Source organism: Callorhinus ursinus, unplaced genomic scaffold, assembly GCF_003265705.2.
Source record: "Callorhinus ursinus isolate GAN/ISIS: 27379988/994484 unplaced genomic scaffold, GSC_fseal_2.0 scaffold5, whole genome shotgun sequence".
Taxonomy (NCBI): Eukaryota; Metazoa; Chordata; class Mammalia; order Carnivora; family Otariidae; genus Callorhinus; species Callorhinus ursinus.
In genome coordinates, this window is record NW_027397067.1 from 47,534,394 (window position 1) to 47,549,394 (window position 15,001).

A 15,001-nucleotide genomic window follows, 5' to 3' on the forward strand; every position below is an offset into this window, starting at 1 on the left:
AAGAAGAAGAAGAAGAAGAAGAAGAAGAAGAAGAAGAAGAAGAAGAAGATGATAGCAGGAGGGGAAGAATGAAGGGGAAGAAATCGGAGGGGGAGACAAACCATGAGAGACGATGGACTCTGAAAAACAAACTGAGGGTTCTAGAGGGGAATGGGGTGGGAGGATGGGTTAGCCTGGTGATGGGTATTAAAGAGGGCACTGCATGGAGCACTGGGGGTTATACACAAACAATGAATCATGGATCACTACATCAAAAACTAATGATGTAATATATGGTGATTAACATAACATAATAAAACAAACAAATACATAGATAATGTAGATTATATCTAGTTCCAAGTAGTTTTGGAACAAACTGCATAAAATATGAGATTCTTTTTAAAATGTCATTTCTCTTCTAAGTAGACCTTTTGGTCACAAACTGGGAGGGTTCACAGGGTAGAAATCTATTCTTGAAAGGAATCAGAGGGAGCTTTTCCATTTGGGTGAAGAGGGAAAGGTGCACAATAGAAGCCTCATGCTTTGGAGCGACGAGTCAAACGTTGCTGTGACCAGCTTTTATGTGTGAAGCAGAGAAAGGGAAATCAAGAATTCTGGATGCCACAAAGAGGAAAATGCCCAACTTATTAGTTCCCTAAAGCTAATTCCTTCAGTCCAGTACTTCTCTATCAGCTGGATGGTCTTTTCTTCCATTTATATTCAGTTGCATAAACAATATTAAATAAAATCTAAATGGAGAGAAATCACTCACGGTTCCACCTGCAAATGTTGTTTTTATTTTTCTAATTCATAACCTTATTTACTTATTGACACACACTTATTTGTTTAAACACTGTTTTTTAAAAAATTTTATTTATTTGTGAGAGAGAAGAGTGCGCGTGCATGCTTGTGCATGAGCAGGGGTAAGGGGCAGAGGGAGCAGGGAGCCCAATGCTGGGCCCATACCAAGACCCTGGGATCATGACCTGAGCCGAAGGCAGACTCTTAACGGACTGAGCCACCCAGGCGCCCCTAAAACAAGATATTCAATATACTTTTAAAGCAGCCGCTCTCCTATTACTTCTCAGATATTTCATTTGAACTTGGTCTTATTCTTTTTTTGTCTTAGCAAAATGAATAGTACCTCTAATAATCCAAAGTGATGGAGTAATTAAAATGAGAATTTTCTCACCATGAAGATGTTTTCTCAGATAAACTTTTTTTTTTTTTTAAGATTTTATTTATTTATTTGACAGATAGCGAGAGCAGGAACACAAGCAGGGGGAGTGGGAGAGGGAGAAGCAGGCTTCCCGCTGAGCAGGGAGCTTGATGGGGGACTTGATGTGGGGCTCGATCGGATCATCATGACCTGATCCGAAGGCAGATGCTTAACGACTGAGACACCCAGGCGCCCTATCAGATAAACTTTTTTTTTAAAGTTTTAATTTAAATTCCAGTTGGTTAACATGCAGTGTAATATTAGTTTCAGGTATACGATATGATTCAGCACTTCCATACATCATTTCTTAGTGGCATAAATTTCATTTCCATGATCTGAGATTATTTATGATGAATTTAATATTTTATTGGTTTACTTGATACTCTGATTGCTGTGTCACTTTTCTTCCCTACCCATGAATGTCTTTTTTTACTTTGAATTGAGGCATAATTCTTTCAAAAGGAATGTATGAGTAGAATAGGTTTTGGATCCTTTCATGACTTTATATTGGATGTTTGGATCCAAACATGTCTTTATTTTGCCATCACACAGAATCGATCTTTTGCTGTGTTCACACAAAATCCACGTTCAGATTCCTGTCTTTTCTCTTGTCTTGCAGAATTTAGTGATGCAGACGAAAAGGTGACTGGTTGGCTCTTTCTTGTTTTTTTGGAAGTTACTTAATTTTTTTTCCACTTGTAGCATTTTCCATTTAATTTTTAACAAAGAAGTTTTGCAGGATATGGATAGATGTGTGTCTTTTTATTATCCTTTCCAGCACTCTGGAGCCTTTCATTCTCAAGACTCAAGTTTTTCTTCAGCTGGAGAACATTTTCTTCTAGTATTTCTCTGATTATTTATTTTTCCTTTTCATCATCTTCATTGCTTTCTTCTGTCACTCTTGTTAATCGAACATTATACCCCTAAATCTATTCTGTATGCCTTTTAACTACATCTCATAGTTCCCTTTTTTTCTTGAAAAATTGGCAAAATTCCTTGCTTTGATCTCTCAGGTTATTAATTTTTTTGCTCTTTTCAATTTGACCCTCATACAATTTTTTTTTTAATTTCTGAAATTATGTATCTTGTTTTGTGATTATTTCCTTTTCATAGTAACCTGCATTTGCTTTGTAGGTGCAGTATCTTTTTTTAACATTATTTTTTGTATCCAACATTAATTATTTTCCTCATCAATAAGCTGTTTTATTCATCTTGGGGTTCTTTCATTCATGTTAGGTTTCCTTAAATATCTAGTGATCTTTAGTTCTCCTATTAAAAGTGAAGAGTTTACTCACTTATCAGAGCTTGTGGGGTTTGTTAGCTGAGTGGAGTGCACTCTTCCCAGGGTGGGCTGTTTTCTTTAGTGGAAGGAGTGGCCACAGGTGCTGAGGGTACCTGGAAGATTCCTTCGTGTATGTACAAGTGAGGTCCAAGGGGGTAAGGTGGGGATCGAACACATTAGAGGATTTTCCTGTTTTAAGCTGAATTTTTTTTCTTTGTTTCCATTTGGTAGTTTGAAGTTACTCTAGGCATTTAACCAAGTTATTTCTCTCCTTGGTCCTAGGGCTCCCCAGAGGCTGACTCCTTCTATATTTAAGAAGTAAATGCTGGGGTGCCTGGGTGGCTCAGTCGGTTAAGCATCCAACTCTTGATTTCAGCTCAGGTCATGATTTCAGGGTTTTGAGATGGAGCCCTGTGTGGGGCTCTGCAGTGTGTGTGGAGTCAGCTTAAAATTCTCTTTCCCTTTCCTTCTGTACCCCATCTTCCACCTGGCTCGCATGCCCATGCTCAACGGCCCTCTCTCCAAAAAAAAAAAAAAAACGTCAATGCTGCCTCTAGTTCCTCTGGGTACACTGTGTAGGGACTGGCTTGGTCATGGATGCTGAAGACTCTGTATTACAGTTTTCTGGGCTCAGTGGGAAAAACCAGTTCTCACTTTCACATTAACCCCTTTTGTACCAGAGTTGGGGTGCAGCCTTCTTGATTTTGGTTTCTCCTCTATTCCAATCTCTTTTGCTTTCTGTCTTCTAGAATTGCACTAAAATTTCTATTTCCACATTGGCTATATACATGATTACTTCTCTCACTTCAGGGAAATCTTTAAGATAGAGGTACACGCATGGAATGATTTGAGATGGAAGTCTGTCCTGCAGCCTTTAAAGAAGCTTTTGTATTTTGTTTCTTTCTGCTAGAGATTTGAGCATGGTAAGTTCCTCCAAAGAATTGATTCTCTTTTTAACTTGTAAAATTAATTTGGTTTGAAAATGATTTTTTCCTTTAAAAATTGTATTTTGGCTTGCTATCTAAATACAGTGTGTCTAATATATTCTAATTATTTAATTTATATTTCTGTCATCTCAATTATTTAACATTTCTCACAGGACATTTAAAAACAGATGGCCTCTAGCTATGTCAAGCTGAAGATGAATAAGGAAGAATTGCTACCCTTCCTCCCTCCCCACTAATTTATTTGTGTTGCTGGATATGATATGCAGTCTGCAGGATGTTTTAGTTAGTACCTTGGAATTCTACAAATAATTTAAACATGTTGTCTTTATTTTCAAGGACCTTATTGACTTCCCCTTTGAGCAATTTTTCTAGTACCCTGAATTCGGACATCCTCTCATTTACTTCCGTGTAAGAAATCCCTTGTCATATTGGACTGTTACATCCAGACTGTTTTCTAGTTCCCTCTTTTCAAGTGACTTTTTTTTCTGATTATGAAAGTAGAGCATAGTCAAGAATTGGCCAAAGGGAAAGATGCTTAAGAGCTCACACTCTGGGATGCAGTTCTGGTGTAAACAGACTGCCCTGTGACCCTGGGCAGATGATTTAGCACTTCCGGCTCGACGTGTTCATATGTGCAAAGGGCCTCATTACCATGCCTGACTTTGAGGCTATTGTAAGGGATAAATGGTTAACCCATGTTAGGGGCTTAGAAAACTCATACCTGGCATATGGGAGGTGCTTAGTAAGTATGTGTGACTTATTATTATTGAACACTATTTGAAAAATGTACAAGTAGAGGCAAATAAAAACTCACCTTCGATTACTGTTAACATTTTGAATTTTGATTTATAGACACACACACATTAACCAGTTTTAGTGATATCCGAGATTGAGTTCTCTGCAAATTCTTTTCATTTTGTAATTCTTTCTTGTCCTCTTCTTTCCACTTCCCATTGTGATATCTTTCTCTTTATGGTTGTTTCTCATGCTTTATGCTGTACCTTTTCTGCTTCTTAATTATTTTCCTAATCCTCTCTGTCTCAGTTCTGGATTACTTAATAGGTGGACTAAGGGCACTAGCAAAGCCGGGGCACCAATAAGAGAAAGAGAGGTGCAGGGGGGGCAGGGGAAGGAGGAGGGGAGGAAGAGGGAGGGAGAGGTATTATGTGTCAACCAGTGAATCAGCATATTTTGCAATGAGTGTATTTAAAATGAAACCATCTTAATTTCAATAAACTTAAGTTTTGTTTTACAGTTTATTATTTTTAAAGCTATGCATTTTACATGGTAGAGGGCATCATACTATGTTCACTGAATTAATTGGATCTTTTCTTTTTAAAACATAACAATCATTAATATGAAGATTATCAGTATCACCCCAGGCTTGTGGATTCATTTGATTTCCCTCAGATTCTATATGGATTAGGTCAAGGGCTAAGGTGAGAGTCATTAAGAACAAGTGCTTCATGTAGATACTTCCTATCTGCTATCTCTTGTGATTTCCTCTAGCAAGCACCAAAAGGAGGGATATTACTGAAGGTAGACAGCAGTGAAATGACTAGCATTGTGGGCATTTAAATCATGACATTAACCCTGGCTAGAGTGATTGATTCATCAGTTTCCATTTGCAAGTATAATTTTGGTAATGGAGAGAATGCTAAGATTCCAAAAGAAAGAATAATTGTCACTTCTTGAAACTTTACTCTTAAGTTTAGGGTCTGAATATTGCTGCCCTCCCCCCACTCCCCGCCCCCTTCCTGCGAAGCCGAAGTGATTATATGCCAGTAATGAGGTACAATAGATCAGCTACAAGGTTTTAGAGTAGATGAAGACTAAACCCAAGTGCTGAACACTCAGAGTATAAGATAAAATATTCTATGTGGAGAATAGAGTTCGTATTATCTTAAGATAAAGACTGTGTGTGTGTGTGAGAGAGAGAGAGAGAGAGAACAAGAAAGAGATGAGGTTGGGGGGATGGAGGGAGGAGGTTGAAGTAGAGGATATAACATGAAATCCTGAGAATTCTATAAAAGTTACACTTCTTCTGAGAGAGAGGTAAGTGGCTTGTGCTGGGTGGAAGAATCCTTTTGCCCCCAACTCAGGTCAATGTTGAGAATGATGGACAATAGGTAGGAGAACAGCCCATGGGTATTGGACCTTTACTGATTGGATTTTAGTCTTCCCCATTTTGCCTTTGGTCTGCTTGTAAATCTGCTTGGTTTCCTAGTGATATAGCTCACATTGAAGGAGAATAGAAGAATGAATCCTTAATTTGTTTAATTTGAAGGTGAGAATTAGGAGGTGAGAGGAAGTTTAGATATGATCAATGCTTGTTAAATTAAATTTACAATTATGCTTCTTAAAATTAAGGCAACTTTTATTTGTGTAGCACTTTATTGCTCACAATCAACTTTACAAATATGCTATAAATTGGTTTTATGAAAACCTGAAAAATATAGCTCCCCCCATTCCTTGTATGGTACTTGAAGCTCCAACTCATACTTAGGCATTGTAGGAAGATTATTCCGCAGGGCTGCAATATGGATTGAAGAGGGGAAAGTTGAAGGATAGGGAGACTAGCTGGAGGTGGGAAGAGAGAAGACTAAAGCTGTGAGGCTGGATACGGTAATGGATTCTGTAGAAGGGACGGAGAGAAATAACAATAGCTAACATGTATGCAGCTTTTACACTGTGTCTGTATTTAATTCTGACAAAAATACGAGGGAGCACGTATTATTATTCTACTTCATTTGGGGGTATATCCCAATTTGACAGGTGAGGAAACTGATGTATAGAAAGATTAACTAACTTGTCCAGGGTTACACAGCTAATAAGTAGTGCAGCCAGGATTTACACCTTGGCGATACGGCTCCAGAGTCTGTATTTTAAACCAGTACACAAAATCTAATTCTGGATGGCCAGGGACAGATGACGGCTGAGAAGCGCCCAACTGAGAAATGATGATGAGCTTAGTTTGGATATGTTGAGTTGAAGCTGACCACAGAGCAGCTAAGCAGAAAGTGCAAAACTGGCTCTCTGGCAATATACATCTGTTAGTTATGAAGGTAGAGGATCCATGAAAGTCAGAAGAATCAACAATGGAGACAAAAGAGCAAAGGCCCCAGGATTGTCAGAGAGGAATAAGGGGAGAGTTGAGGTGGAATAAAAACTAGAAGAATGATGGGCTGCAGAGGAGAACCACCTTCATACAATGTCTTGGAAGCCAGGCAAGGCAAGATTCTACAGAAGTAAGAAATGTCTGAGAAAATTCAAGGAGATTAAAAACTGAAAACAGTCTGTTGGATTTTGAACAGAAAAATAACAGAACCATTTCTAAAGAGAAGTAATAACTTTTAACTGTTATTAATTTATTATCTGTAATGTGCCAGTCACTTGGTCTGTGAATATCAGAGTTATTCCTTAAGAACAGCTCTGAAAGATTAATATCACGTTATAGACGAAGAAATGGAAGCTCAGAGAAGGAAAATAACTCATTTAAATTCAATAATTGACAAAACTGAAATTAAAACTGAGATTTATTCAACTCCAAAATCACCCTTCCTCTGGATTGACACCCCCTCAACAACAACAAAATAAAACAAAAAAGCACAAAACCCAGCAACCTCCTAGGAGTTACAAAAGAAATGAATGATGAGAAATGGATCAAAAGTGGTAATTTGTGTGAATATGTCATGTCCTTATTTTTGTTTTGTGGTCCCAAGTGCAATAGATTTATGTCTGGATTATTGATTATTACAACACATATTTTTAGAAGGTAAAGATGTGATACGCTGCTGCTTCTAAGCTTCTCCCTAGCAAAGCACTCCTGCATTAGACTCTTGTTACTGCTTACAGGGGATGGTAGGTTGCCTCTGGCGGAGTGATCTGGAGCTTTTCCTGACTCCTGGGTTGTGATTTCAATCGCATGACTGCCCCACCTCTTTCCCTACTTCCGCTAATGACTCATCTCTCAACTGTTCTCCCAACATCCACAAAGAGAAGTAGTGGATTAAAGAAAAAAAAATGAGAACAAGAAGTTATATGTGTGAGCTAACATGGCCTTTAGCCTTGCTGTGAATGCTCTCAGGTATTAATCTAAACTTTTCTCCAAAGAAGGACCAGGGATCAAGTTTATAGCTGCTGTTTATGGTTCTGTGTTTGAGGCTGCCTAGAACATGCCATACCTAAAGCTACAAAAAGAATACTTAAAAGGTTGACCAGAGCTGAAGTAGAGCTGCCGATCCAAAAGAAGGATGATGAAACTCAGCTTCAGAATGTGTTCCAAACTTTGGTAAAATCTGCTTTGTTAAACTTTCCTTTCTTTATAAGTCTACATGTTTGCTTAGTGTACCAGAGATTATTCTGTTTTTATTAAACCAAGCTTTATTCAACAATGCTCTGTACCAGAGAGATTATAATCTGTGAAGCAGAAAAACCAAAAAACAAAACGTTAAAACACACACCAAAAAACCAAAACCGAAACAAAACAAAAAAACAAAGAAACACACACACAAAAAAAAAGAAAAAGAAAACCAAAGTCATTATGCAGTTAAAGGAAAGGGCATAAAAGGCTCCTTTGGCCATCAAAAATGTGAAAAGAAACAGCTAGTAAAGTTGTGCTTTCCCGGAATATTTCTTTCCACTAATCATGTACAGATTCATCAACCATTTCATCATAGGGGAAAGGCTGATCAGTCAATTTATGACTGAACATTTGTGCTAGGAACCAATGAAACTGGCAATCCAGAAGACTCAGCAAGGGAGGGGGGAATAGGGACTTTAAGAAGGACGACTTGACAGGAAACGACAGATGTTGGCGAGGATGCGGAGAAAGGGGACCCTCCTACACTGTTGGTGGGAATGCAAGCTGGTGCAGCCACTCTGGAAAACAGTATGGAGATTCCTCAAAAAGTTGAAAATAGAGCTACAGTATGACCCAGCAATTGCACTACTGGGTATTTACCCCAAAGATACAAATGTAGTGATCCGAAGGGGTACATGCACCCCAATATTTGTAGCAGCAATGTCCACAATAGCCAAACTATGGAAAGAGCCAAGATGTCCATCAACAGATGAATGGATAAAGAAGATGTGGTGTACACACACACACACACACACACACACACACACACACACACACTGGAATATTATGCAGCCATCAAAAAACATGAAATCTTGCCATTTGCAATGACATGGATGGAACTAGAGGGTATTATGCTAAGTGAAATAAGTCAATCAGAGAAAGACAAGTATCATAGGATCTCACTGATATGAGGAATTTGAGAAACAAGACAGGATCATAGGGGAAGGGAGGAAAAAAATGAAACAAGATGAAACCAGAGAGGGAGACAAACCATAAGAGACTCTTAATCTCAGGAAATAAACTGAGGGTTGCTGGAGTGGTGGGGGGTGGGAGGGATGGGGTGGCTGATGATGGACATTGGGGAGGGTATGTGCTATGGTGAGCCCTGTGAATTGTGTAAGATTGAGGAATCACAGACCTGTACCCCTGAAACAAATAATACATTACATGTTAAAAAAGATAGTAGGAAGAGAAAAATGAGGGGGGGAAATCGGAGGGGGAGACGAACCATGAGAGACTATGGACTCTGAGAAACAAACTGAGGGTTTTAGAGGGGAGGGAGGTGGGAGGATATGTTAGCCTGGTAACTGGTATTAAAGAGGGCACGTTCTGCATGGAGCACTGGGTGTTACACACAAACAATGAATCATGGAACACTACCTCAAAAACTAATGATGTAATGGATGGTGACTAACATAACAAAATAAAATTAAAGAAAAAAGAAGGAAGACTTGAAGAGAAATCTTTCCAGTGAATCAGGACACACCACTTAGTGTAAACCAGGAGTTGGCTCTTCTCCTTCAGCCTGGCACTTCCTGCTAAACTTTTGGAAATTAGCCAGTGTTGTAATTAACACCTTCTTTCCCCCGGCAATATGTACTTCTCTCAGTCTTTAAAGAGAATATGATCCACATCTTTTTTGATGATGAGGTCACTGCAAATAACATGAAGCTCTTCATTGCTTCCTATAGGTCTGAGCATTTTAGGGAGTGTGCGTGATGGCTGGACCTTCCTGGGCACAGATTAGGTTTCAGAATTTGCTGCCTCCCCCTCTAAGTGGTGGAATCATCTAGGGTGGCCCCAGCTAAACAGTGCGGCAGGAGTGGTGGTAGCATTGCCACACCTGGGCTCACCACCTCTGCTCTCTTGGTTCTCCCCAGAGACCTCATTTCTTCTACTGATAGACTCTCAGGATATTACCAACATTTCTGTCCCCAAGTCCAAACCTATCCTGTATAAATGAGTAATTTTCACAACAAGAAAATGCTATTTTACTGTTAGAGTATATAAATTTCTGTAGCTGACTCCAAAATGAATATGAATGTGCTCCTTTTGTCAGAAAATTCCATTATTCCGAATTACCAAAACGTTCTTCCCTTTACAAAATATTTCCCACATCTGCCCATTTCAGCATGGACTAACAACACATTCCTACCTTCAGATCTTTGTCGAAACTTCAGCTACTCTTTGATCCTCTGGATAGGTTGGTCCCCTCTGTCATGTACCCTCATGACACTGTCCATTTCCCTTTCTCACACCTGTTACCCTTGTAATGGTGGTGCCTTCTCTCCACTGGGCTGCAAGTTGTGTGGACAGTGGGATGGGGTCTGTCTCGTGTGCCACCACATCCTCAATGACAAGCATAAGACCTGGTACCTGTTGAGTTCACAGTAAATACTTATGGAATATTGCTAAGTGAACAACTTCAGTTTCGCTCTAAAATGGTTATCTTTTAATACCTTTCAGTTCTAACTGACTTTACCAAAAATTGGTGCACCTACAGACTTCACAGGAACGAAGAACTGTGCAGTGATCATAGTACCTCTATTTGTGTAGCACAGCGCAGTTTGCAGAGCTCTGTTTTCTCCATTATGTTATTTGCTTCTCAGAATCCCACTGTGAGCTAAGTAGGGTGGGTAGTGCTGTCCTTATTTAAGGCAAGAAAAAGCTGAAACTCAGACGGTTTTCTACCTCTGTAAATGGTGAGCGAGAACTCACTTCCAGTACCCACTGCTAGTCCATGTCACCACCCCGCCTCATGGTTAGTAAACCCTTCCACCAGGGTTTTTCCCCTTCGCTTCCAGGAACATCATTAGACCCTTTTAATCTGCTTCATTTGCAGTTGGGTCAGTATTGTCTCTTTCTTCGCAAACGGTTTCACCAAACCACTGGCAGAGTTGGAATCAGGGGCCTGGTGACTGTCTAGCTCAGGATTCCACTCCACTAAATGTGGATTTCCCACCTTCACTCCCTGATAGATCTTACCAACAATGACAGTGTCATTTTCTGACCCTACACCAGTGCATGTCACCATGCCAGCACAGAAAGGGCCCTCAACGCAGTCTTTCTCGGGACTGCATGCTAGTTCTCTATCGTAGAATGAGCTGAGAGACCATCTCCCACTGGAAGGTCCCATAGGAGTGTCAGCAAAAAGGTACCTACCTTTTTTTAGAGCTGAGTGACTATAGAGGACCCATGGTGGCTGACTTTACATTCATTAGTTCAGGTGTTGCCTTCACCAGTCCTGTCACTTGTCCATGTTATGTTATTATGAGTTATAGCTGTTACTGAAATACAGTATGTCATCGTTACATTTTGGTTCTGTTTCAATGAACAAACAGTAGAGGGCCAGGAGGCAAGTGCCAAAGCCTCTCCAGGCTCCTTTACACTGGGGATCCCGGCCCAGGGAGCTGCTGAGGACTGTCATAGGTGTTGGGTATTTGAGTCACTGCCACATCCTCTGCAAGAAATTGCCTTGTCAGTTGCTACTTTACCCAAGTTTGGCGTGGTTAGGATTGATAAATGACTCCAACCTCTTTCTGTCTCTACTGAAAATTCTCCAGATACTCTCTTCACTCTCTATGAGAATTTTATAACCTGGAGCTTCTCTGTCATTTAAACATAGTACGATCCTGTGACAACATGGGATTCACATATAGAGTCTGGGTGTTGCATATCCTTATTATGCAGCATATCAGCAATATGTCTTATTTACAAAGTAGCTTCTACTGCCATTTTTAAATTAAGAGACTTGGATTGGTTTATTATTTGCAAGCAATTTCAAATGTAGATTAAACTTGATAAAACTTTTTAGTAATTGCTAACATATTGATTACATTTAATGTATTGCACATACTTACTTATAATTACAACTCAGAGTCAAATGAAACCTGTTTCCCACAGGGTCACATGCCTTCTAATATTAATAAATAACAGCCAAATAAGAATGATTTGGCTCCTAGAATGACAATAGGAAAATATCAGGTGTGAAGGGGATTAACTTATAGTACTTACACAACCTTGTAAAGACCGTTTTTACTTCTGGAGGTGTAGGGGCTTTCTAAATGCAGTGTGGCAGCCATTTTAGTTTTAACCTTTCCTTCCTCATGCTAGGGAAGTACAGATTAACCATGTAATGGGTGTATTTTTAGTGGAAAAGAAAATTGCCCTGATAATGAACCTCACATTTCTCTTGCTTTCAAGTAATAAACGACTGGTGGCCTTAGTGCCCATGCCCAGTGACCCTCCGTTCAATACCCGAAGAGCCTACACCAGTGAGGATGAAGCCTGGAAGTCGTATTTGGAGAATCCCCTGACAGCGGCCACCAAGGCGATGATGAGCATTAATGGTGATGAGGACAGTGCTGCTGCCCTGGGCCTGCTGTACGACTACTACAAGGTAGATCCCGCGGTCCCGGTCCCGTCTCCCTCCTCTGCCTGCCCCCAGAGACTCCCCTCCTCCTCCTCCTCCTCCTCCTGGGGGGGGGAAGGGGGAAGAGGGGAGAGAACAGAGTATTTCCACGCTCGCTTTGGAATTCAGCCTGCTTCTGTTCTCATTGCCTCCCTGCTCTCCCATCAATGGAGCACAACTTCACCACCCACCCAGAGGAAGTTTTCATTTTGGGATCATTATTTCTGTGTCCTCTGTTCACATGCGTACATATTGTCTCCAAGTAATTCCTACTTCGTACCGTATTGCAAATACTTCCTTGCTGCCATTTTCACTTGATGATTTTTGGTGAATAAAAATATCACAGGGGCACCTGGCTGGCTCAGTCAGTAGAGCAAGTGACTCTTTGATTTCGGGGTTGAGAGTTTGAGCCCCATGTTGGGCGTAGAGATTACTTAAAAAAATTACATTGCGTGGCTATGCCTTAATTTAGTCATCGCTCAGTTATTGGGCATTTAGGTTGCTTTTCGATTTCTCATTTTGTAAGAACATTGAGGATTTCTAGATTTCTAGATTTTTTTAGTTTTATAAGGAATATTCCAGTGAGTGTTTTGTGGTAGGCTTTTGGAGCAACTCCAAAACCTAATTTTGTTATAAACCTGTTTCCATTTGTTTTGATGGGTACTAAATATTTATTTTGAAAAACCTTTAAAACAAAATGAATGTAATTCACTTACATTACAAAAATACCCTCAAAATAGGAGTATTTCAGGAAACCTAATGGGAAACAGTGGTCTGTCTCTTAGAAAGGTATGACCTGCTCCCTTAGCACTGGTGGAGTGTAAAAAATCAACACTTATTTACTGAATGAGGAGATTTATTGCCAGCTTTGATTGTAAACACTGCTGGCTTATGCTGGGAATTGGCACAAAGGTGAGAATGGCTGTGTTTATTTTGCTGGTTGGGCACAGTGAACACTTTATTTTAGAAGAAGCACTGAGTCCCCACCTTCCCCCTCTCTCCATCATGAGATCACCCAAGAGGAACAATTCTTTTAATATCAGCTTTAGTCTCTTCTTCCTGTTTTCCTCCCTGTTTCCTGCTTTCTCTGTCCTTCCAGCTGTCTCCACGTTTACAAGTCATGTTGTTTCCTGTCTTGCTCCTAAACCAGAGTTCTCATACTTTCCAGAGATCTCCCACCATTGATGTGACCCTGATGTAAATCACTTGGGTCATGACAACTTCCTTTTATGGCTTTTATAACTATATTAAACTAATATGTTAGGTGATAGTTTTGTGAGACATTGAAGAAACATATCAAGATATATTTTGAAGACATGTGTTGTTCTGATTTTTTAAAAATAGATTTTATTCCATCACTGTGAAATGGACATCATTTCAGATATCTGTATTAGATGGCAATTCTTCTATATTAACGAAAAGAGAAGTAAAGCTCAAAGCAAAATACTTGGTAACATATGAAAGTCATGTATTTTATTTCCCGTAGGTTCAGAGGATAATTATTAGTAAATATAGTACCTAGTTACCGTTCCTTTTGCATATTTTTGATATTCAAAGGAAATTTGAAACATTGCTGTCTGTAAATACGTTGAGATGCAGAATAGGGAATTTATATACAACTAAATGTGTTGCCAAGTCTATAACTCTTTCTGTTGAATTAATATTTTTCAGGATTAATTTATTAATTTAAGATATAAAATATTTAAATAAAATGTTTCCTGAGACTGTGTGGACAAGTAGAGTTACATGGCTCCTTTTATTTCACACAAACTTTATTATATTTTTGCTTGAAACATTTTAAACATTAAAGAATTAGTCTTGTTTCTCAAAACCGTGTGCAAATGGTCATTTTCAGGCCTTAGTCAGATCTCCGACATTCACGCCTTACATATGATGGTATTAAAGTTGCAACAAAGTTAAATCTACTTTGAGAATAGACCTTCTTTCTGTAAGAAGTAAAATATTAATGAAAAAAGAGATTCTATTTTTTGAGTCTGCGTTGGGAAGTTAAATTATTGTAACAATTACTGCCATATTATCACTTAAATTCTATAGATTTTTTTATACCTCTTTGGAAGTGCTAAATACACCATTTTTCCTCACTCCTAAGGTTGGACTACGTCGCCCCTCAGGGGACAGTAGTAGGCTTTGTTAGAGAGATGAGTGTGTGACACACAGCAGGCACTCAAGAAATGGCGATCTCTGTCCTTGGAAACTGCAAAGGCATATCTTGGTATAATACTTCATACCTTTCAAAGTCGTTTCATGTACATTTTTAAACTGTCACCACAGGAACACTGCAATGAAACCTATCAGGTTTTATATTTTGTAATTCAGGCCACTAAGTGGGATTTCCTCAAGGTCACAAGACAATCCTGTGTATTTCCTAATTCCATTCCATTATGCTGTTATTAGTCTGTGGGGCTGCCATAACAGAATACCACAGACTGGGAGGCTTAAACAGCAGAAATTTATTTTCTCACAATTCTGGAGGCTGGAAGTCCAAGATCCAGGTACTGGCAGGGTTGTTTTCCAGTGAGGTCTCTCTTCCTTCCTGCCTTGCAGATGGCTGTCTTCTGGCTGTGTCCTCATATGTGGGTGTATATTTCTTTCTGCATGTATACCCCACTGTTATGATCTCATTTAATCTTAATTACCTCCTGAAAGGCCCTCTCTCCAAGTACAGTCACACTGGGGGTTAGGGCTTTAACACATGAACTTTGCTCGGGCACAATTCAGTTTATAAGCTGTCCACCATTAGAAATTGTTCTTTTGGAACCCCCATTTAAAGATGGGTTCA

The 15,001-nt window shown here is 39.4% G+C and overlaps 1 protein-coding gene across 3 annotated transcripts in view; it reads left to right on the forward strand.

Annotated features, from left to right (window-relative positions):
* GRHL2 (grainyhead like transcription factor 2) overlaps window positions 1-15,001 on the forward strand; it is a 155,065-nt gene that overhangs the window by 32,736 nt on the left and 107,328 nt on the right. For 2 of the 3 annotated variants that reach the window (XM_025871495.2, XM_073893053.1), the window contains exon 2: window positions 11,994-12,189. In XM_025871495.2, coding sequence (XP_025727280.1) covers window positions 11,994-12,189 — 196 coding nt within the window. Of the gene's footprint in view, window positions 1-11,993; window positions 12,190-15,001 lie in introns of those variants that run through there. The other variant, XM_073893054.1, reaches the window with a different exon arrangement.